General features: G+C 33.0%; 2 protein-coding genes across 3 annotated transcripts in view; one reads left to right on the top strand and one right to left on the bottom strand.

The window, feature by feature from the left end:
* Positions 1-24040, top strand: part of LOC129804703 (heparan sulfate 2-O-sulfotransferase pipe) — a 99202-nt gene that overhangs the window by 61700 nt on the left and 13462 nt on the right. The window lies entirely within an intron of this gene.
* Positions 10133-12643, bottom strand: LOC129804701 (ornithine decarboxylase 1-like). Its single transcript, XM_055852241.1, has 2 exons — positions 11960-12643; positions 10133-11380 (listed from the first exon to the last, which is right to left on the bottom strand). The coding sequence occupies exons 1-2, from the start codon at positions 12400-12402 to the stop codon at positions 10471-10473; spliced, it is 1353 nt and encodes a 450-aa protein (XP_055708216.1). The 5' UTR covers positions 12403-12643; the 3' UTR covers positions 10133-10470.

Genomic DNA, 24040 nt, shown 5'->3' with positions numbered 1-24040 from the left:
TCCCAATATATAAGAGAACTTTTTTGTGGCTAAACGGCCTCATATCAAAAAAGAAAATTCTTAAAAGATTTGTGAGGATCTAAATTTTATCATAAAATTGTTTTGTTCTTACATAAAAACATTTTTTTCATTCCTGTAAAAAAAGCCCTTCAAAGCGAAAGCAACTCTACATACTTTTTTTTTTGTTGAGAAAATAAATTTGGTTCGTATCATTTTAGGAAAAATAATCAGAAAAATATATTTTCAATCGAAATGGTGCAAAATAATCTTTGTCGATAGAGAATGAAAAGTACCGTATAGATATTGTTTCAGCCTCCCATCTAATCATGGAGAGATGCGGCAGAGAAGCGACACCAATACATATAGCAAACTCACACCGATAGTCAATCCCATTTCTAGCTCCCTAAAATTCTTTTCACAATTCTGCCACCGAATATTCTTATTCCCAATTCTTCCTCGTTAAAATAGGAACGCAGCTTTGGCTCGTGCAAAATGTAAACCCAGTTCATGCTCCGGGCTCCTCAAATATAAATAAACATAAATTTGTAAATTTAAAAACAATATTCTTTCTATTTGTATTTTTTATAAATATTTTCACTTCTCATTCAAAACTTTGTAAGACTTTTATCTCGTTTTGAAAACTGCCAAATTCCATCTCATATCACATTTCAGTAAATATTTATAGTACCAGATTACAAAGAAAAATACGTTAATATATTACGGTTACTACATATTGTGGGAATAAGCCGACGTTAAATTATAATCAACAATAGGGGAATCCGGAAGTCGTCGGGAAGAGACAATCACTCAGGGAAACACATCAACTATCTCCAGAGCTTTCGGCTCGGTCTCCAAACCTTCATCAGTGGTCAAGTCTTGCAATTTTTCTCTGAGACTCGTTCAGGGTTTGGTCAGGATAATTACAGGGCATAAGATGCCCCCATTTCCCTCTGGTGTCAAACGGGTCATTTGTTACACATAAAAGTTAAAAGAAATATTCGAAAAATATTGTCAACGTGTATCAATAATACTTTGTGGTCGTTTCTTTCGTGGACAAAATTATCGGTGTTAAAAAAATATGACAGATGAGTAAAGTGTATAGACATAATGTTGCGCAAAAAGTATCTTAAACATGTTATTAAGTGCATGAGGAATCTTTGATTAAAAATGCTAGAAGAGAATTATTGGTCATTTAAGTACAACTAATTCTTTACGATCAAAATCGGCTCTGTAAAATCGGAGCTATAGTCACGCACCCATATACCAAAAAAAACAGGCTTAGCAGTTTCGCCTAGATCAACTGCACAATAAGAGCTGAAAGTTGCAAATTAAAATCAATATCGTAAATCATTCGAACCAAACAAAAGAAAACATAGTATGAAGACCCAAACATAAGAAAAAAGTTTAAAAATATTGCATAGTGAAATATTTATAAAAAATACAAATAGAAAGAATATTGTTTTTAAATTTAATTTTGCAAAGATTTGAGACAAGTCCATGTCAGATGTATACCACTTCCAATAAGTGATCCCCCTTGGCTTGGCATAAAAATCCACGTTATCATCGACTTGGAAGAAGTAAATTTTCTCTAAAAGCCATGCAATGCAAAATATTAAAAATATTGACCTCAGACAGAGAGTGAAATTTGAAGAATTGATTTCGATCTATTTTTAGAATCATGAATGCAAAAAGACATCTTTCCCCATCCCTTTCACTCTTTCATAGTGTGAAGGATACAAAGCACAATTATTTCCCCACGTTGTGTTTTTTCTACCCCTTCGATCGTGCCAGATCGCCTCAGCGAGGCAACTAATCGTCCAGAACAGCGTTAGAGAAGGGAATGTACAGAATCACTAATACACTCAAAAATGTTCAAAATCCTCGCTAACAAAATTCACTTCCAATTCTCTTTCTGCCACTTTTGATATTCATTTTTCACGATGAGCTCCTCATATACAACAAATAGACTACATTCATAATTTAAAAAAAAAAAACTTTAATTTATCATATTATTTAAAAAAATAAAAAAACATGCTACTTATAGTAAAATTTCTAAAATTACTTAAGATTTGTTAATGGTAGGGGAATGTAAGCATGGTTCGCACAAAGTGAACCTACAAATGATGCGAATTTTCTCTTTGTGTGCAAAGAGAAGAGTTACCATTTCTTATCTCGTCTCAGGAGCTTAATAATTATCTATTTTAGAAATGACGAACTAGCTCTTTGCACACAAAGAGAAAATTTGCATTGTTTGAAGGTTCACTCTGTGCGAACCATACCAACATTCCCCTACAATTCCTGAAAGTTATGAATATAAAATTTATTTTAAAAAAATTTTACAACGAATTAAATATTCTTAAGTATAAATATAATCAATATTACACAAAGAAAAAATCAATCTGTAGAGCTGAAACAAGTCTCTCACTGAGAGTTGAATTAACTCGATGAATATCGGTGTATTTATTGCTCTTTTTCGATGTAAAATTTAATCTCGACTGAAATATATGCTTAAGTGTTTTCCATTTAAAAATATACTTTAATCAAATTTAAATGAATTATTCTAACTTTTTTTCATCTAAACTTTAGGAAAAAAAGAATAAAAGTTACTCGGGAAAAAGTTGAAATAACTCTTTTAAATATTACGCCTAAATAGAAGTAAAATTTATCTCAAATCACAACGAAAGATAAACCATTTAACATCAATTCGAGTAAATCTGACTCTTTTTTCTGGTTGTATAAACTATCAACTATTGTAAATAGTAGAATTTAATAAGTTTCAGAATACCAAAATTATCACAAGAACGAAAAATTATGTTTTCGAAATTACATTTTTTTTTTTCAAATAGTATTAAAGGATGAATTATTTTCTCGGGTGTCTACACACTAGAAGCAATTTTTGTCAAAAATTTCCTTTTTTAAGGATAAGGGAAATTTTCTTTAAAAAGGCATTTTTTAAGAAATTTCTCCTAGTGTGTAGAGGCCTTTAGGTAAACACTTAATTCATATTTACTCATCCCCTTTTCCCTATAGGAAATTATCGTCTTAACGTTGCTTCCAATTATCATAATAAAACGATGAAAATTTGGTTAACTTATTGTACAGCCTCTGAAAATGATCCTTCCATACCCTATAAATCGTCGGTTGGATCGGTAACTGCATTTACTTTTTATCAGTATCTTACAAACAACCCATCGTTGGTTAGTCATTTGCACCAAATGTAGATAGCACAGCCGCTTATTTAACCAACAAAACACTGAGATCGTTCGATAAAAAGCAAAAGAAAAGATTTAGAGAAATAAGAAAAAAAAGTGTGAAACAGTGTACGAAAACAACTACAGTAACTGTGGAAGTACAAACTGCGTTATCTGTTTACATTAGACTACTTTCATCTAATTATTTGCAGATAATTTCTCAAAATATGTGATAATCGGGCTTAATTATTGCGAATTTGTAAAATCTTTATGCCAACGGTGGTCCATTGGGTTATCGTTCATCGGACTCGATATGTATCCTATAATTCAATCTTCTACAAGAATGGTTAAATAAGGTTTTTCGGTTGCTGACCAGGGTAGCCCTTTATAATGTTAACTAATAATGACAAAATGGAAGTTCATAGAGATTGGGATGAGAATCCAGATGACATTGAGGAAATTTACACCGCCGCATTGGATTGAGATTGAATTGTCCCAAAATCGGAATTTCGGACAGGTCAGTCTGAATCTAATGCTATAGTCTAAGTAACCTGAATGACACCGTTTAGATTGCGGCCTTAGATTGAGACTTAATGATCCGAAATCCAATTTTAGAACAGTTCAATTCCAATCTAATGCGGCGGTGTAAATAGCCTAATTGACTAGGAATTGCCGCATAGCACATCAGACTCGCTATCTATCCTACTCTCGTCCTGCATAAGAATCACTGATTACGGTTACATAGCTACCCTTCATCCATAATGTTAATATACCAAATGAGAGTGACTGATTAGATAAAAATGTATTATTACAAATTTTTATTTAAAAAATGATAATTGTTTTCCCAAAAATACAATAGATGCAATAAGACATCATATATGATTATCTGAAAAATACCATTTACGCGCAATACATTAAATACTTATTAAGTATTTAATAAATTCTATATTCAATGACCTAATTTTAAGGTGTTCTATAACATTCAACTACTTAAAAATATAAAAATGAGACAAATGTCAGGACTTTCTAGCGAACAGGGAAACTAATATGGCGTACCTCTGCTTTAATACTAAGTACTTAATAAAGTACTTAATAATAATGATACTTGAAAAATCTTTATTTAAGTAATTTGTATTAAGGATAGGAAAGTATTTGCACTAAGTACTTAATTAGGGACTTTCGGCTAAGCACTTTTTAAGTAATTACCCTGATGCCTATGAAACGTTAATTTTTAATTTTTTCGAGACATGTCGCTACTATCGCCCAACGCCTTATTTAATGACTCAAGTACTTATTCATGACTTATTTTACGAAGTTGGATAAAGTTTTTATTTAAAAGCACGGACAATGTCTTTAAATATATGTAGCATTGCGCTAGAAACAGCTTACCTTGTGTTAACCGGGTAGTTCATCCCAACAAATTTGAATATTTATTTAAATTATACATTTTGATAAATTTATTTCTTCCAGGCTCTCTTCCATTTAACGTAAGCAATATTAAGTAAAGAAAGAAAGTATTCCTTTCAAAAGAGAAGAAATTTCCCGAGAAAAATGTACTCTCTTGCAATTAAAAATAATGCATAATACAATTGAAAATCAAAATTAAGATTCCCTGAAACAAATAATTCTTCTCTTTTATCATATCCTTTTTAACAAATGGAAAATTGAATTATCTTATTGAACTCTACAGAAAAACTCCTACAATTTCCCAATAATCCGCAAGGAATGTGCTTCGTATTTTAGTGTCACTTTCACGCAATAGTGCAGCTTAATAGACGAATTCGAGTGCATCTAAAGAAAGTGGTGGGAATGCACCAAGTCCAATTCCTCGCATTTGGTATCACTGGGTATGGGTACTCTTGTAGCTGTCCAAACAAGTCCATGAGTGGAGATTTTCTCCAAGCCAGATTCGATCAATTACGGTCAAAAGCCACGTTTACTTGGTATTTTTTTTCCTGCACAAAAGAAGCCATTGGAGTCATAAAGAGTGGCTTGGGATCAACGACAGTCGAACCCAATAATTGACCAGAAAACTGGAATGTATTCTCCCAAGAAATTCATCTTCTTACTGCACCAATAACAGTACCTCCGGAGTATCAGTTAATTATGCACTAAAGACGGTGATTTTCGCGGTAAAAAAAATTGCTGCAATAGTTTTGTATGAGAAATACCATGGGAGAATTTGTGCGAATGACGGCACGCATTTTGCATAATAAATAATAATTTTATAATGGTTGAGTAGCTGTTTTGGTTTGTTTGCCACCACGACAAGACCTTATACCACAGTGCCCATGAGGTTAAAGAGATGGAAAACAAAAGGAAGGGAGTAATTGTTATGGCATTATGCAATGGGCAAGTGCAATTAAATAATCGCGCTTATGAACTTGAAATTAAACTCTGAGCACGCTTCTTCAATTGAACTCACTTGACCATCTTGGGATTTACGACTCAGTGAGATGCAGTGAAAAGGAAAAGACTGCAAAATTGGTCTGAAGATGATCATGAGATGTGGCGGGCGGAAACATGCACGACAAACTTAGGTAAAGATGTCTAAGACTCTGTGCGATGCTCGATTGATACCGATACCGGTAGCTTTTGACGAAATGTTTAATTTCGATTAATTTGTCTGCACTTATACTGAACAGATCTCAATTTTCACTTTTGAATGTAAAATCGAACATTACAAAACATTTATTTAATTATTTATTCATTTTTTTATTTATTTATTTATTGTGCTTACATTCGAGTCCTTTTAAGTAATTTTATATTTTTCGTTCATGCGGCCACCGCCGTCTTAGCGTTGATGACCGACCTCCGGAGGAAATCGGTGGAAAACTCCTACACAGGTTGTATATGCCAATCATTCATAGAATGCATAATTTACAATTCTTTCTTTTATGACATAAAAACATATCCTAGACACCGTTATGCAAAATTTAACTTTATATCGGACTTCGAGTGAAAAGTAGCGACTTAAAATTTTTATGTAATATTTTTAAATTTTTTTTTTTAATAAAATTAGAGGCAGGAAAAATGCGAAAACATTGTTAAAAAATATTAGACACCTTATAAATATTAAAAAGTTTAAGAAATTTAAATATTTCATGAGAACTGATCATATAAACACAAATAAAATTGTTAATTTAATAAATACAATACAATAACAAATATCTATTTGTGAAGAAAATGTTTGAATGAAAAACCAACACTGTTGAATTAACTAATTTTATAAAATAACAAACTTTTGTAAAACCATTATTGAAAAACCAAGAATAACTTTGTCAATTCAACAAAAACCCCCATACAATTGAACATTTGGTATCTTCATCTATGTAATGCTACAAACTATATTGTTGATTTGATTAAATTTTGTCAAATCAATTAAGAAATACATCTAAAATACATTAGTCAACCAAACAAAAAAATGATCTATTTCCTTTACTGTTTTCTTCATCTTTTCATTTATTGAATAAAGCTAAAGAAGATTTAAACATTATCATACCAAATGATTTTTTTTTAAATTGACAAATTTTTCCCAAACTTAAATGCTATAGCAATCTCTAAAAACTACAATGTACAATGCACAAGAGCCATTCAACAACAGAATGTCTATTAACAGAAAAGTATGCTTAATGTATATCCAATTGCACTTGCAATAAAATCTTCTCAATACGGAATCTTAACGAGTTTAAAAACTAACAGAAGGTGAAAACTCGCGAAACGTAAGGCACGAAGAATAAAAATGAAATTGTACAAATTGCAGAATGATTGAGATACATAAATTAACCAACAGTGATTTCGAGTAGATCTCTCTGCTTTACTATATAAAATTTATAAAACACTATTTTCCTCAATTTCCTTTCACCAACCATCTCATTGGGGAACAAAGCACTGAATTGATCACAATTTCATTTAGGCGTGTCCCCTCGTGTATTATACCCATTATATCCCAATGGCGACGACAGGTAATTAATTTCCATGGTATATGTGGTAGGGAATCTGCTGAAGCCATCTTCTATCTCTTGCACATTTTGCCTGCACCACTAATCTATACCAAAATCCCACGGAATTTACCTTTTCTGATGTGGACTTCTGCACTTTTGGATTAAACCGTCAATTTCCGCGATTTTGAACAAATTTCCCAAGGTACTATATTTAAGATGATGCAGAGCCGATGAAGCACGTGAGATGAAATGAAAGTGAGATGGTCAATTTAGATGACTTTCAATTGGTTTTATATGCGAGAAAGTGTTCCCGATGACAGCATTTTATTTTCCAAATGCAATTGCATAAAAGTTCCAGCCTGAGGGCCCAAATGCGTTATGCAAAGATGCCGTCAGCAAAAGTGAAGAAAATCAGTTGAAGAGTGCAAAATTTTCCGCCCAAGAGCATTAAAGAAAGTAGCTACTGTCTATCATTACTTCCAACCACAAAGGTTGCAAGAAAATAACAATAATTTAATCTATATAAACTTTATATGGACGATATGGACAGTTCCATCCTGTATTATTCTATTTGAAAATGACCTTATAAGAGATATTTTAAATTGTACTTTGTAAAATTTACTCAATTTTCACAGTTGCAGAAATAACATAGTTCTCTGAGTAAAATACTCTCATTTGTCTTCCTCTTATAATTCGCAATGCTGAAAAAAAACAATATATTGCAAGAAGATATGTGGCAAATACTACCCCGCCTCATAAATAAGTTTATGTTACGCCTCCTTAAAAACTTATGGGTAATTAAAGTTAACTAAAGATTAGAAATTTGCATACACATTTCTTAATATACAATTACCACCGACCATTCAACAAACTATCACGCCTGTTTTAGACAAATAGGCCACGCCCCATTTTTTAAAAATATAGAGCAAACGTAATTAAAATTTTACATATTATACTTCAAAATTAATTTTTTCTAGTATTTTAAATTAAGCTTATTAGAGTGAACAAAACTAATGGCTTTAGGTAAAACATACATATAAGTGAGCGTGGCCTATAAAAAAGCATGAAGAATAAATCGTAGTATGATTCTTAATTTATTCTTTATTAAGAACTTCCAGACCAGAACTTTTCTCGCTAATTAACCATTAAATATTCATCTTTCGACTAAACGTATTCTAAGACTGCTCCAATAAACTAAAAATTTGTGAAATTTGTGAAATCCCAAAAAGCTAAAATTCAGAAATCCAAAATCCCGAAAGCCAATTTCGCGAAAGCCAAAATTCCTAAAAAGCCAAATCAATAATAAGTCAAAATCCCCAAATTGCCAAATTCCGGAACTCCAAAACCCCAAAAATTAAAATCCCAAAAGCCAAAATCCTCATAGCCAAAATCCCAAAACTCAAAATCGAGAACGCCAAAATCTCGAATGGGCCAAAGTCCCGGACTCTAAAATCCTGAAAACCAAAATCCCATAAAGCTAAAATTCATAAATCCAAAATCCAGCAAGCGAAATTCCGAGCCAAAATCCCTAAAAGTGTCACAGTTACTCCCATGACTACATCCGCGCGTCTTGCAGAATGGTAAAGTTTCTGTGTCCAGGAAAAGTATTCTGCAAATTATCCTTCATAAAATTTCATACTTTTCAGGATTTTGACCATTCCAGATTTTGACTTTCGGAATTTTGGGTATCAGGATTGTGGCCGGCACTGATCCTTCACTATATGTATCATACTTGATAATGATATGTTTTTATAATTATTTATATATTTGAAAACACTACGGTGCTATCACACTAGGTTTCTTCACGTTTTAATTTCAAATTCAATTAAGCCAATTGAGCATTAAGGTTTCTAGAATTTACTTGAACATTCTCATAGTCAGGACACATTTTGCAAGAAATTTGCTCAATTTTAAATAGTGCCGCGAGGTTTTTTATTGTAAATGATTCCGGAAAATGTGTGATAGTACTTAAAATGTCTTATAAGTCAGTTATATGTTATGAAAAAGAATCCCCAAGGCCAGAAGAAAGGGTTGTAGGCAAAGGGTTCATGTAGCGACTCTCATACAGTCTTATTGAAAATCTGTATGAAGTCGTCTCAACTCCCAACTGAAATTTCTTAACATAACAAACAATTTCCTTCGAATGGCTTTGGAGGAACTCAATGAATTACTCCCGATACTTAAGCTTCACTTTATGCAAGTTTATCACTAAAACACTGTACTTATCTTATATTTTGGCCACAAATAATATTAATAACGAGTAAATAAAATTAATGAGAACAATTTTCTTCAAAAGACTACTTGTTCAACTGCAATAAAATCGAAATTAATGAGCAATTTTAACATTTTAATATGCTGAATTCAAATTTATTTGAGCAACCACATTTATGCTATTTTAACATATTTAAACAAGTTTTTCTTTACCAAGTATTAATTTTTATGAATAAATAAGTGAAGATCTATCAATTCAATTGGTTTTTAGTGCAAAATAATGCATAGGAACAATTCATCTGAAAATTAAATTGAATTTACAAATTGAAAAAAAATCCTAGTGTAATAGCACGGTTAACAAACTTAGTATATTGTTTTTTTTATTTTTTGAGAGAATTTCATATTTTTACATCTGAAAATTTATGTTATGTGAATTACTTTGCAAAAGAACTTCTTTAAAGAAAGTTTCAATAAGAATTCCTAATATATTTCTAACAGGATGTTCGAAATTCCGTTTTGAGTGGCATTTTCGGGACCGAAAAAATGTCCACTCATAAAAATGAATGTGAAACTTACCTTGGTAATATTTAATGTACTAATTACCTCAATATGACGTCAAGGTTATTCCCTACTTCAAAAGAGCGAAATGCAGAGGCCTAAGTAATTACTATGACCAACCATTTAAAACAAAGTTATGCTGACATCTTTTTGCTACTTGAGTTAATTCAGCACCAAGACCCGCTTACGAGTCTGGAACATAGATAATTTGTTAAAGATAAAAGAAACTTTTTCTGAGTACTTTAATATTTTTACTGAGCCACATGGTCATTAATTTTACAATGATGATGCAAAGGAAAAATTATTTTGATTGATTTTTCTAACAAAACGAATAAAAATACTTAGGATCATCTGAATATCACCCTAAAAGTCAATCCAGGGAATCCAAATGTCACTATCATTTTCTCTAAACACTCATAGTTCGCCTCCAAAAACATTTCCGGTGGGAATACCTCAAGAACCAGACATCACTTAGCCTATCATAGCGGACTTTTCATTAATATCCCAAAAAGGTTCTTTTCTTCTTAATCATAATTAATTAATTGAAGTTATTCTTGATCACTTCATTAATAAACATAAAAAGCTGGTCGATCATCTTTTTGAAAAGAGCGTTTGAAGCGTTGAAAAAGGTTCCCGTTTGGACACTTCAGTGTTTTCTTTTCACTAATGTTGATGACAGGATCTGGATCAATGGAATCCCTTAGCTCCTGGTAATACATTATTCGTGGCTTCGGAAAGCCATTAAATGTACTGGACAAGCTAACAGTGTATGCTCCCATGTTGGGAAATACAATAATATCCCCAATGTCAAGATGTGGTAGGACCATATTCTCTGACATCTTATCGAATCCGTTACAGGTTGGACCCAAGAGTGAGGATTGTACAAGTGAATCTTTGATCACTTTCTTGTCGAAAGCTTTCCTATGCAGAGCATAGCATGATCCTAAAGGAATGCCGTACAAAAGGAAGTTAAAGGTTCCATGTACGCCGTCATTGATAATATACTTCACATGATACACATTCCCATCCGTATCCAGGAGTTGCTTCTTTGAATGAATAGTTGCACCCAAAGTGAAAGCAGATGATACAAAAAACCTTCCTGGCTCTGCAATAATTTTCACATTGTCGTGTCCTGGTGGAAAATGATCCTCAAGTGCGGTATTCACAACGTCCGCAATCACGCCAATGTCACTGCCGGTTTCTCCAGGAAATCCTCCTCCAATGTCAAGCAAGGTCATTCGATATCCCAGAGTAGCAGCATAATCGAATAAGTTACGGGCTGCAGCAATTGCTTTTCGAAATGACGGAGGATCTTCACAGCCACTACCAACGTGGAAACTGATCTCAATAACAGACAAACCAAGATTCTTGGCTTTAGTGAGCAATTGTCTGGATTCGAGTTCTGGATCACATCCGAATTTGTCACCAATAGGAGCATAGGCTTTCTCTGCATCACAACGGATGCGAAGAACTAATCTGCAAGATTAATTTGAAACTGGAGTAGTACAGCTGATTTAATAAGTTTAAGTTTTAAAACCGATTTGAACCGATTTATAGGCCACCTAAAAAATCCAAAACAGCGTAGCGGAATTGTATTTGAAATAAAAATTTAGGAGTATTTACTATTGGTTAAAGACCAATTCATTGTCTATGCAAAGCCGGTTCGTAACCGACTCATTACCACTTGGAACCGCTTAAATCTTGTTATCAAGATCTTACAAACGAGAGAAAACTGGCTAAAATCGGTAAAAACTCGTTCTTAAGAACTGTCTAACTTTTACCCTTGAAAAAGTATTAATAGAAATAATTCAAGGTCACTGTCAAATGTGGACGAATAGTTATATTGTGCAAGCATCAATTTCGAAAATGAAAAATCCGACTAATGCATTTTGTATTATGATAAGGGTAAATAAAATCACTATTAATACTCTGAAGATCTACTTCTGTACTCCAAGTCACTATCTCGAATTTCTTCATCCTAAAAAATTGCTATTTTTTTTAGCATATGCTATAATTTTTAGCGCTAAAGTTACCAAAAGGATACTAGAAACTTACTTTGCTCTTGGAAATACAAGTCGAATCTTTTCGAGCTCTTCCATTGAATCAAATGTCATAACGTCTATATTGTTAGCAGCACTATAACGAAGGTGCGAGACAGCTTTATAAGGGTGTGCATAAATAATTCTATCAGGAGTAACTCCGCACTTAAGAACGACTTTAAACTCTTCTATGGAAGAACAATCGAAGCCCATTCCCAATTTGGCCATCATTCTGATCACATTCTCATCCATGTTGCACTTCACGGCATAAAAAGGCTTCACACGTGGCATTTTTTGGCGCCAGATATCATACTTTCTGGCTACATCTGATAAATTGCAGAGATAGAGCGCCTCGTCCTGACCAACTTCCTTCTCTTCGCAGATCTTCTGCCGAAAAATTGCATCTGCGTTGAATTTACCCTCAAAAAGGGTAATTCCATTCTCCATTTGAAGCTTCATCACTAATTTCCTAATTTCCTTAGAAATTCAATTTAAAATATTACACCCTTTCACTTTTAAAAGCAATAACTTATCGGGGATTTTTTTTTTTAATTTGCGCTTAAAATTGGTAATTCACAACCATTAAGTACGGCAGAGCACAAAAACCTAATAATCTTATCATTTTCTTCACCGACTTTGATATTCCTTAACGAGTTTTTTAACTATGCTACCAAATTTCGTGGAACTCACCTTTTTATACCATTAATTTATTTGAATAGTATGTTTAATTATTTATTTACACAATTGTATTTTTTTGAAAACCCTTTTTGTTTAATAATGACACTGGTAAATGTTTACATTTGAATTACGTATGATACAACATTTCACAGTTTATAATATTATGAATTAATTATTAATGGATTTTCAAGTATTATTACACTCTTCACCCCCTAATTAATAACAATTTTTTAACTGTGGAATAATTATAAGAATAAAAAGATTTAAGAACAATTTATGTCTGTTTTTTTAGTTTTCCATTTGGTGATGTCATATTGATCCCCAACTCCCTTTTGACATTTTGGAATAGTACCAAACTTCTTTCCAGGAATCCCAAACCCCAAAATTCCGAGAGCCAAAATCCTTAATGGGTCGAAATCCCAAACAACCACAATATCGATATCCAAAATCCTGAAAGTCAAAATCTCGTGAGCCAAAATCCCGGAAGCCAAAATTTTAGTCAATTCGGGATTTTAGCTCTGGGATTTTTACTGGGATCCTTCCTAAAGAACTCTGCGCCCCCTGGAATGGATTAGATCCATCCGATCCCTTGTCACAAAATACAGGGCATCCAAACACAATTCTTAAAACATCCGTAACCCCTGTTTTATTCGTCTTAAGATTACTACTATTGATACAGTAGATTAAATCCTATAACCGTTCAGAACGTCAAAACCGAATACAACTACCGCTAGAAGCACCTAAATCGAAAAACTGATTTTCGTATTTTCTATGTCGAATATTTTGAGGTTCTCAATTATTGGTTTCCAATAACTTTTAGTATGTTGTGCATGAGATCGAGACTTTCTTACACACTTAGGTGGCTGCAACGTCCCTTTAAGAGACCGGATCTCTCGCACTAACGTCCTTCAGTCCCGGTAACTCTCTGCCATAGCCCTCCCGCCGGAGTATATACATTTCATAACGCATAGGTCATTGCTGTAAAGTTCGTCTTATCGGTCCTATCCGAGGCTCTTCGGGGGTTAATGCAACAATCCTACTTTTACGGGGAGGGGTTGTTAGCCCCTCTAACTCAAACCTCTCTAGAAGGACCAGATTCCTTGTTCGTTAGCCTCAGGTTGGCGACTTCCCAATTACGTTCATTACCCAATCTTCTATCACTCACCTGAATGTAATGCGGCCTAACAGGGATCTAGCCCGTTTGGAAGTGAACACCGAAATTGATAAATACAAGCGGTATAGCATTATATCCCTTTTAGCCCTTTAAGGACGATTCGAACACCGGTGTCCCATAAAGAAAATAATTTTTCCTGACTACCCAAAGTTATTTTTTTCTTATATCTGTACATAATTGTAAAGTAGAAGGTTGAAAGAATCTACGCTATTTTTTGCAAGTCTCTAGCTATTTGATATGTAGTCAATATTTAAGCTCAAAAATGGCGAATTTTTAAATTCTCAAATTCATAATTGATTTTATTTATTTCTTATACTTCCAATTTTTTTTAAGCAAAACCCCTTTGGCAATAAAAACTACAATACTCATACGTAATATTTTTCATTAAAGCGAAAAACATTATTCATTGCTATTGTCAGAAAAATTACTTAAATATTTGGGCTATTTTTGCCCCTATCGTTCATAGAAGCACAAAATACATCGAATCAGACTCTGTTGGACTTTCCAAGGTTAGATGTAAGGCTTATCTTTGGTTATGTTTCCCATTTTAATTTTTATTGTTGATTTTCAGTCCTTAGAAAGTGTCTCGTCGTTAAAGGGTTAGACCCAGACCCCTAATCAAAAGACCCCTGAAATCGAGACCTTTCTAGCAATAAGTATTACTTCCCCATAAGCATAGCTTCATCCATTTTAATAATGCTTAATAATCGAGATAATGATTGGCCCAGGGGGCCCTGGTTAACTTATGGTAGATTAGACATCCTTGATCTATTTGTAATACATAATTTACGCAAATTCGACTAAGTAATTTAGATTTCTGGTTGTAAAAAAGCACATTAAATCAAACTTGTCTATTACAATCACAGAAATTATTTGCTTTTCACGATTTCCTACCCCCAAAATTGAACTTATAGTCGAGTTCGCACAAATCCAGGGTGTAGAATTACTTCAAAAAAATCCCACCTATCACAAGCTTATTTGGGTTTATCTCAAGTTTTCTTTTATTTACTGAACAAACTGTCTTAATTGTATTGTAACTAAAACATTATAATTACGTGATCAAATGGTGCGAGAGGTTATTGAAAATTAACATTAAGCCGAAATTGAGGAAGTGTCAATAAGTATTAATTTATTTCAAGATCCCAAATATTTCTTTTTTAAGATAAACAATTGCTCGTAATTCTGTATTTTATAGGTACATATTGCTGAAGTATAGATGTCTGCCTATTTTCTTAACATTTCTGATTTATATCACAGCGTTCTGTATATACTGAAACAATTGTCTGTTCCTATTTCATCATTTTTTGAGCTTTTTGCTAAGTAAAATTAAAATTTAAGATATATTTTTATTTTACATAATGTTTAAATAAATATTAGGCTACCCTAACCGACGATACCATTACCATGGTACTTCATACTGAGAGCTTTAGACTAAGTATACCACCTTGAACTAATATTGTTTTAGTTGATTAAATATTGTAGTATTTTTGAATTACTTGATCTGTAGTAGTATTACGACAGAATAAGAATGAAAATGTAATAACTTATTTGCTTGTACTTGGCTGGCTTATATCGTCACTTCTATAACCTATTGTCGAATTCTTCTGATTATTTGATTATTATTTATTATTTAACTTAAGACTAGCTATTAAAATATATTGCCATAGATAGGTCAGATTAATTAAAAGAATATAGGAAAAATATGAAGTGTTCGAAGCCTGAAAGCCTTTCCTAATTTCTTTATTTTTCCACTTCAATTTACATTCTTTATTATCTCAATTTCTATAGTTCTTCAAAACTTTATGAGAACAATTAAATAATATCCATTAAAAATCGATTTTCTATAACTTTCCGTGCCATAAATAAAAGCTAAAGGGTCTTGGTAAGAATTGCAAAGTCAAAAAACCGAAATTTCGATGTCGAATATCCCATACTAGGCGTGCTTTCTCTCGGATTTTGATTGAAAAGAAGTGTCTCTGACTAAAAGATAAAAATGGTGCTCTATGTGCACAAAATGTCCCCCTTACTGGAAGAATTCAAAATTAATTTCGAAATTTCAAAGTCAAAAAAAAGTAAAAGCTGTTAAAATATTTGTTCAATAAATATTGTTATTAAAACTGATAATGTTGACAATTGAGACCATTGAGATACATCTAAATTCGAATAATAAAAAGCTTAGCCACTACGCGGACGATACGAGAAGTATAAATGTCTTTTTTTTCTTTTCGAAACCGATTTTCGAATGTCTTTTCTCTTGGAAAAACTTCGGCTATGGTAACTCGGAATCCAATCTCGATCTTTAATTTTGGCGCTAGAAACTGTTCTCAATTTTCAATTCTGAAAACTTTAAACGAAAAGATCACTCAAACTAAAGCCATATTTGACGAAAAATACAACAAATATGAACCTGTTAGAATTTTTATGACCATCTATTACCTTTATACAAACTGTTATGATTTAAAAATTACAAACTATTAATCACGAATCGTGATTCTCAATCACGTATCATAATAAACTTGGCGCCAATAATTTAACGTGGTTCTTTTCTGTCTGACCGTAAAGGAAGTCATTCATAAAATCGAAAAAGCCATCAAAAGTGCGAAAACTTTCAAAGTATAAAAGATAGCAGGTGGATGTCTATCAATTGAAGCATTGCCTGGCTATTTTATGACTTTTCATAAAAAGCACGAATCAAAGAAACGACATTGAGTTAAGCAAAGAAATTCTTTTGATGCCTCTTTAGCTATATATTGCGGTAAAATTGTAAGCAATTGAATCCGTTTGAATTAATCGCTCGAAACGGCGAATTTACTTGATATCTTTGGAATGCGAATAGGTAATTGCAATTGTAAAGAGTCGAATAAATACCAATGAGGATGGTGATGATGGGTAATTTTTTAGTAATTCCAATACAAATAGCCTCAGGCTGTTTTACTGCACAATGAAGTACTTATTTTTCTTCCTGGAAGTGTATGCTATTATTTAATTCCCTTTGTTGCACTTGTTTATCTTGGCATTGAGCCTCCCATGGGAAGGATATTTGCAAGAACTTCTGAGAACGCATTAAAGTTCTAAGAACTTCATTAGCCTTTGACAGAATGGCTAATTGACATGCATCTCCGTACGGGGTAATTTAATTTTTACAAGATAAAATCTCAATGTTGTTATTACCTGCGAAAACAGAAAGAATATTTTACGAGCTTCTCTAAGCCAGGAGCATTCAGATAAAAAATAACTCTGTAAGTAGAAATGATTCGGTTTATACGATAAGGATAATCCAGATTTATTTCGAAATCAAACTTTAGATATTTTTGATAATTAAAGAACTAAAGCCTAAGTGACAGGTTTCTAACTTTTAGTTTACGAGAAATTCTCAATTCCTCTACCAAGTTTCAAATATTTCTCTTCGAAAACTAAAAATGAGTTACATGTTCTCCACCTTTTTTAACATTTTATTTAGTGTTGCATTTTATATTCAAAGGCTTGTTCTAACGACCGTTTTTGAAATCAATTTTGTTTCTTCAAGAATCTGTTTAAAACTAAATGTTATTGCTAAACTGACCCGTTTTGAAACTAAACTTCATCTATTTTTCCGCAACTGTCCTTGGACAATTGAAACTCTGTCGGTGACAGCGACGATAACGCCATTCTGTCAAATATATTTGTTTTGATTTTTTGTCAATTAACTAATATCGCCGATGTCAGTGAATTTAAAAAAAAAAATTAAAAAATAATTATTTGCATAACAAGTAAATATTATTTTTTAATGCTTTTATGTATTTTGGTTCTTAAGGAGCATGTTGAACATCAGATTTTTCCGAAAATCACTGATAAACCTCTCCTCCTCTCAAAGTTTATTATTTTTTATTTTAACTAAAATAAATTTAATAATTACGAGCAGTAAACAAACTTCTTTATTTTTGTTTTGATATATCTAACAAAATAGTCTTGGTTCAGATATGAGGTGCGATAAATCAAAATTAGGTGAATCTATTTTAAATTTTGGCAGTAAGATAGATTACAATAACCAAAAAGAGTAATTCTTCCTTTCACTCCTGTAAATATAAGATTTAAACTTAATCCAGGAACAGTCTAAGCCAGGAATTACAAAGTGTATAAACGTATTCAGTGATATGATAATAAATGTGCATAACGAGTATTTAAGAAAAGAACTTGTAGAGTTCAAATAAACTCGTAAGATCATATGAATTAACGTCCATCGCAAATAATACTGCTTTAGATAATCTCGTGAAGGTGGAAAACTTTCACGTGGATGACTTGGATACAAATCTTTCTGGGCTTGTTTTCTGCCCCACACACCCAATCACATCCCATGCCCAAGCTCAGTTCAATTGGAGTGTTTTGCCTAGGAAACAAGTGAAGGAGAAAATTATCAGCCGGATTAAATCATTTTCCATTGTTGCCACAATTCGTAACATCCAACGGACTGTTTGACGATTTTTCATTGATTTTTATTACCATCGAGTATCAGCACAAAAGACATGACACTCACCACAACAGAAGATTGAGATCACGATTGATGATGATGTTATTGTTTGCTTTCTTTTGTCATAGGTCCACGATAAATAAAATTCACTATTTCGATGGTTTCAGTTGCCATCACAATTTGTTCTTGGCTTTGTGCTTCGACACTTCTCAATGAAATGCATTGGCAAATCGACAATAACCTAACCTCAGTATTCCATCAACTTTTCACCAATAACAACTTGAGGAAGGTTTTAAAATTTTTATGATCGTATAAGAGATTTTGCATGGATGACTCCGAGGATGACTCTATTAGTTCTTGAATAGGGTTTTACTGTTACACCTTAGGGTAATATGGAGTAATTTGGAATCATGTCTAATTCGAAACTTGAGATTTCCTAACAGTTTTAGATGGCAAAAGAAAAAAAACAACAAAGAAGTACTCTCGAATGTAAAATCTTGTATTTCATTATGGTACTATTATTTTTTCTTTACTTGTCTGAAATATTGAGAAAATCTCAAAATTCCAAAATAGAAATGATTCCGAATTACTCCATCTTACTCTATGCCACTTTTGAATCGGAGATTAAAAAAAACTTACGCAATTGATACTAAATTTTGAAAAAAAAAATTATGTAATAATAAAAACTAAATTATTTTTCCATAACCATAACATAAAGATTCAACATTAATATATTAATAATAATATATAACAAAATCTGCAATCTGTTTTTCACGATTTGTTGGAAGTCAAAAAACAACGACCAATCTAAATATTTTTTGCGAAAAAAAATATTAAAGAATGGCTAACTCGGTACTATACTGTGGAATTCAAGGCAAACTCAACCTAAACCATACAGGGACAATATAAGCTTATCTTACACATACACACCTTTCCATTTTCCCACTAGGTGGGGTTGGCACTCCTTGTACATCGTCGCCAGGCAGTGCGATCCTTGGTCGTCTCTTAATGCACAAAGGTAGAAACTTTTGGCTTTGAGTTTGAAGACCGGTTACCATCTAACGCCACGTTAGTAACCATATCTAAATAACTTTAAGGCTGTCCATTGGCAAGTAAAGTGTTCGATCTTCCGGACACCACCGATTTGTGACGACCTAACCACTGCCACAAATCCTTGTCCGCAGAAATCTATAAGAAATATAGTTCAGATTTCAGATCGCCAAGATGAGATCTCCTCTTCCGTCAGACTCCAACCGAAAAATTTCAAATGGAGTTCACGGCTCAGTGCGTATAGGTGGAAGTAGGGAATTGGATAGATTTAACTATAATAGCGCTATTCTAAACTCTTGAAGAGCTAATATAAGCTCATCTCCTCAATGAAATCCACAAGCGCTACCTCCCTTTATAATCTAGCACATGCGTTCGTGGGCTGCTTCTAAACCGCTGCCTTCTGGGCCATTGCCTTCTGGGTCTCTTTCACTGTATCTCTAAGAACAGATAGGTCAGTCCGGTTTAGAATGTAAGAGAAGAAGGACATATGGACTTGGGTTTCTCGGGCTAGGTCCTGAAAGATGTGTCGATTAATTGCCTTAAGGGATCAATTTAGGGTAGTTTACACGATTTATAGGTTTTCTTAAAAACAAATTATTGATCAGAAGAATATTAAAAAACTATTTGGCCGGAGTCTCAGGACCCGTCACCCCTCAAGTCGTAAACACTTGTACCTATTACACGAAAGAATTGTCCAGTCCCGCACCCTCGATGATCTGATACCATATGGCTTACACGTAAGGGAAAGTATTCTCCCTTCGAACGTGCATACCTTCGAATAATGTAAATTTTCTTTTAGTTTTCCTAAGAGACTTATACATTTCTATTAAATATTAGTTAGCCTATTATCAATTATTCATAATTACGTGATAATTATGTGTTAGTCTCTTATGAAAAATAAAAGAAAATTCACAAATTCCTCGTCCTTCCTATCTTGTTGACCAGTTCATGGGCCTAAATAGACATAGGATGATCCTCTAGTATCTCTAGAATATTTGCATTGCACTGTAAAATTTGGCAGTAAGGGATTAGGTGAGGAAAACTTATGCATAGGACTTCTAATTTATGATCCTTAGCCCATTATTATAATAGTTTAGGATAGATATTTACTGCCAAGAGTTACATGTTAATTTTCTAAAGGATCATCCTGATATTTGATGGCCTCTATTTGGCCCTGATTAAGGCCTATTAAGACGTACTTTCTTAATATCACTCACATATCGGTAAATTTCATAAATCTCACACAGAACATTAATAACAACCATTTTGAGTATTTTCCAAGGAATAATTTCAATTATGGAATCGCTGAGTGTCACAGAATGGGGTAGCTTGGAAAAAGACGTATTTACCAAAACGTCTCGAAGTCCAAGATTCCTCAGTGGTAAAATTTAGAATTTTCTTGCTTTGTCGCATGTTCTATGGGATCACATGGCATGGGACTTGGTGCTCTGTACTTCAAATTATTGATATATTTCTTAATTTGAGTTTTTGAAAGTTTTCTCACTGTCTTCTGTTTTGTATTTTGCTATGAGACTTATTTGATGTTCATTACAACCCTCATTAACACTTGATTCAACATGCGTGTGTTAAACTAATACATACAATGCTTAAAGCCAACACTAAATTTTCTCACAGTGTAAGTTATGTAAAGAAGGATCCTTTGTTAAAGAGGCTAAAGATATAAAAAATGTCTTCAAACTTGAAGATGATAAACTGCACTTTTTTTTAATGTATACAACATAAAGTTGCATGAAGTAAAACACTTTCTCACAGATGCAATAGCCATAAGTTTCATGTTTCATAAATCTCCTGCAAAACATAACAAATTCCACGGAAGTTTCAGTTCATAAATGACTGATTAATATTTGACAACAAAGGAGGTATCAAGCTTCTTTATAGAGCTTTTGTCGTTTGAGACTTAATACTTATGGGTACAAAAAGCCAGCAATTTAGTGGGATATTGGCCCAAAAGAAGGTGATGTGAATGGAGTTTTTTTGAGTCATGTGACATCTTCGGTTTTTCATCGTGGCTTCTTCACCCAAAATGTGCAAAAGCACGCTGAAAGGAGGTGAAAGTGTTACATGATCTGGAAACATCTCACATGACTGGATGGGAGACGCACCGGAGAAATGAGTTAAGAGTATCATCAAGAGAGTTGTATGTTTGGAGAACCATGACGATTCTCTATGAATACCAAAATATTGAGGTTCATTGTTGGGGAGTGCGCGAGCTTTTTTTTTGACTAACATCACAGAAAAAATGCTTTATAAGAGAAGGTTCAAAGTGAAAATAATTTTTTGGAGTTTGTCTTGTTGATTGAAAGATTAAGATAAACACATTCACTCTTTGTTATGCTTATGCTAATTTTCTTTCAGATCAGGATGTGTTGCAAAAGTCTTTTATTTGGCTAGAGATTTTCGTGACTACAACATGACTTGTTGCATCCATCATCGTGTTTTTTTGGGTACCCTTCTGAATTGATAACGCAAACATCAAGACAGTTGATCCACGATGCGCGTGGACTGGGTTTAAAAGCGGGTTCTTAGATAATCTTTGATCAAAAGAAAGTGAAGAATACTAAAGTTAAACTTTGACGCTTGAAAAAAGCACGTCGAGACACTTACTATATTGCTGAAATTTTATTACACTTGAATTAATATTGAAGATTAAATTGATTTTGTTAAAAGTTTTATATCACAAATTAAACATTACCCCGGAGAAATTAAATTAATCCCAATAAATATTTATTTTAGTCTTTTCATGTTTTATTGCTGATTACAGCTTTAAATACTTTGAACACTTTAAAGCTGTATCTAGTCATAAAAGGCGAAACTGCTAAAATATTTTGTGAGATTAAATATTTAATTACTAATGCTAATATTTCAGTATCAACGAAGAAAATATTTTCTAAAGTTGTACAAAAATCTGCAATATTTCATGATTTGACATTCTTTTTTTAAATCTTCTATTCAAAGTATTAACAAAGTTGCGGTCCAAATAGACTCAGCTTAATACTCGAGAATTATTATCCTGTAAAATTTGTCACTAAAGTTATATCCCAAACTACACTGAGGGCTTGGGATTATCGATATACTTTGTCTAAAGGCCTTTATATATTTTGGAGCAATTTTAGTTAAAAATTGAGTTTTGACAGAATTTTGACGTTTTCGCCTAGAATACTTCAGGCGATTCCCTTAAAAAAAAGAAATTTTTGACGAAAATTTGTCACAATGTGTAGACACCCTAAGTCTCCTTTACGTAATCCCTTACTGCCAAATCTTATGCCGAAAGTAAACACAGGCTGATCCTCGATCGAGGAATATGCCGAAAATAGACACAGGCTGATCCTCCAGAATGCTTAGCTCGAAAAATTTGGCGGTAAAGGATCAGCCCAAAATATCATACATTGAGGATTAAGGATTAGCGTTTTCAGCGTAAATTTCTATTTAATGTGCACACTTTGATTACTTAAAGACTTCTTAAGTGCAATATCAAGGATTTTTTTCGTACAGAAAGGAGCACTCTGACCTTCCCATTACTCCAATCTTAATGCATTTTAAGAATTTTCAACATTGTAACCACTTATCGCCACTTTTAGGAAAAACTGAAATTAATTTAATTATAATTTTTAAACCCTTATTATAGAGTAACTTAAATTTGACACAAAGTTACTTAGATATGTTGTCTACAGATATATTAAACTAATAGTCCCTCAATTTAACAGTGGATTACTTTAAAAAAATATATTTTTATTAAAAATTCAAAAATAATCATTTTTCGCCACCTACTTGAAAAGGCTCAAACTCAATTATTTTGGACAATATTATTAAAAAATATATTCGGCGTTGCTTTTTCTTCCTGATATCCTTTTTATTACTCGTATTATATGATTTTACTTCGATTTAACTATAGGAGGCGAGAAGTGGGTCACTGGCGAGAAGTGGTGACACCACCCCACCATTACTTTCCATACTTTTCCACAGAATTGACATTTCGAAAAGCACCCAAAAAACCCCCAAAATGAAGCTTTTTATTTTCTGCACTGACGCTGATGTTGCCTAATCCGCATAATTTTGTTAGACCACATGAATTTAGAAGATCAGCCTGATCCTTCAAATTATGGACTAATCTCTGAGCCGATCCCTATGTCTATTATGGGCTTTAAAATCAATGATTAGCGTTTTTTGCGTAAATTTCTAATAAATGTGCCCACTTCGATTGCTGAAAGACTTCCTATGTGCAATATCAATGCATTTTTCACACAGATAGAAGTACTCTGACCTTCCCATTATTCCAAATGTATTGTAAGATTTTGCGACACTGAGTACCATTACTTACTATCCATGTTTTATTTCACTCACTCATTTGACATATCGAAAAGTATCCAAAAACACCCAAAGTAAAATTTCATATTTTTCCATTGGCACTGTTTTGGCTAATCCTCGCAAATTTCACTAGACCTCATGAATTTAGAAGTTCAGCCTGATTCCCCAAATTTTGAGCTGATCCTTGAGTGTATTGACACCATTGACCATCAATCCTGATTTTTCGAGCTTATCCCTAAGCCGATCCCTATATCTATTTTGGGCTTTATAGTTAAGATATTCTATAAAATCAACCTGAATCTATTTGAGCCCTTATACGGGCTTCAGACCTAAGGTTTAGCCAAATTAGCCATAATTAGCCATAATTAGGGCTTAAGACGAAATATTAAAGACAAATGATCTTACAAATATTAAATTAATAA

The sequence above is a fragment of the Phlebotomus papatasi genome, chromosome 2 (genome assembly GCF_024763615.1).
Source record: "Phlebotomus papatasi isolate M1 chromosome 2, Ppap_2.1, whole genome shotgun sequence".
NCBI lineage: Eukaryota > Metazoa > Arthropoda > Insecta > Diptera > Psychodidae > Phlebotomus > Phlebotomus papatasi.
This window is presented reverse-complemented; position numbering and strand designations above follow the sequence as displayed.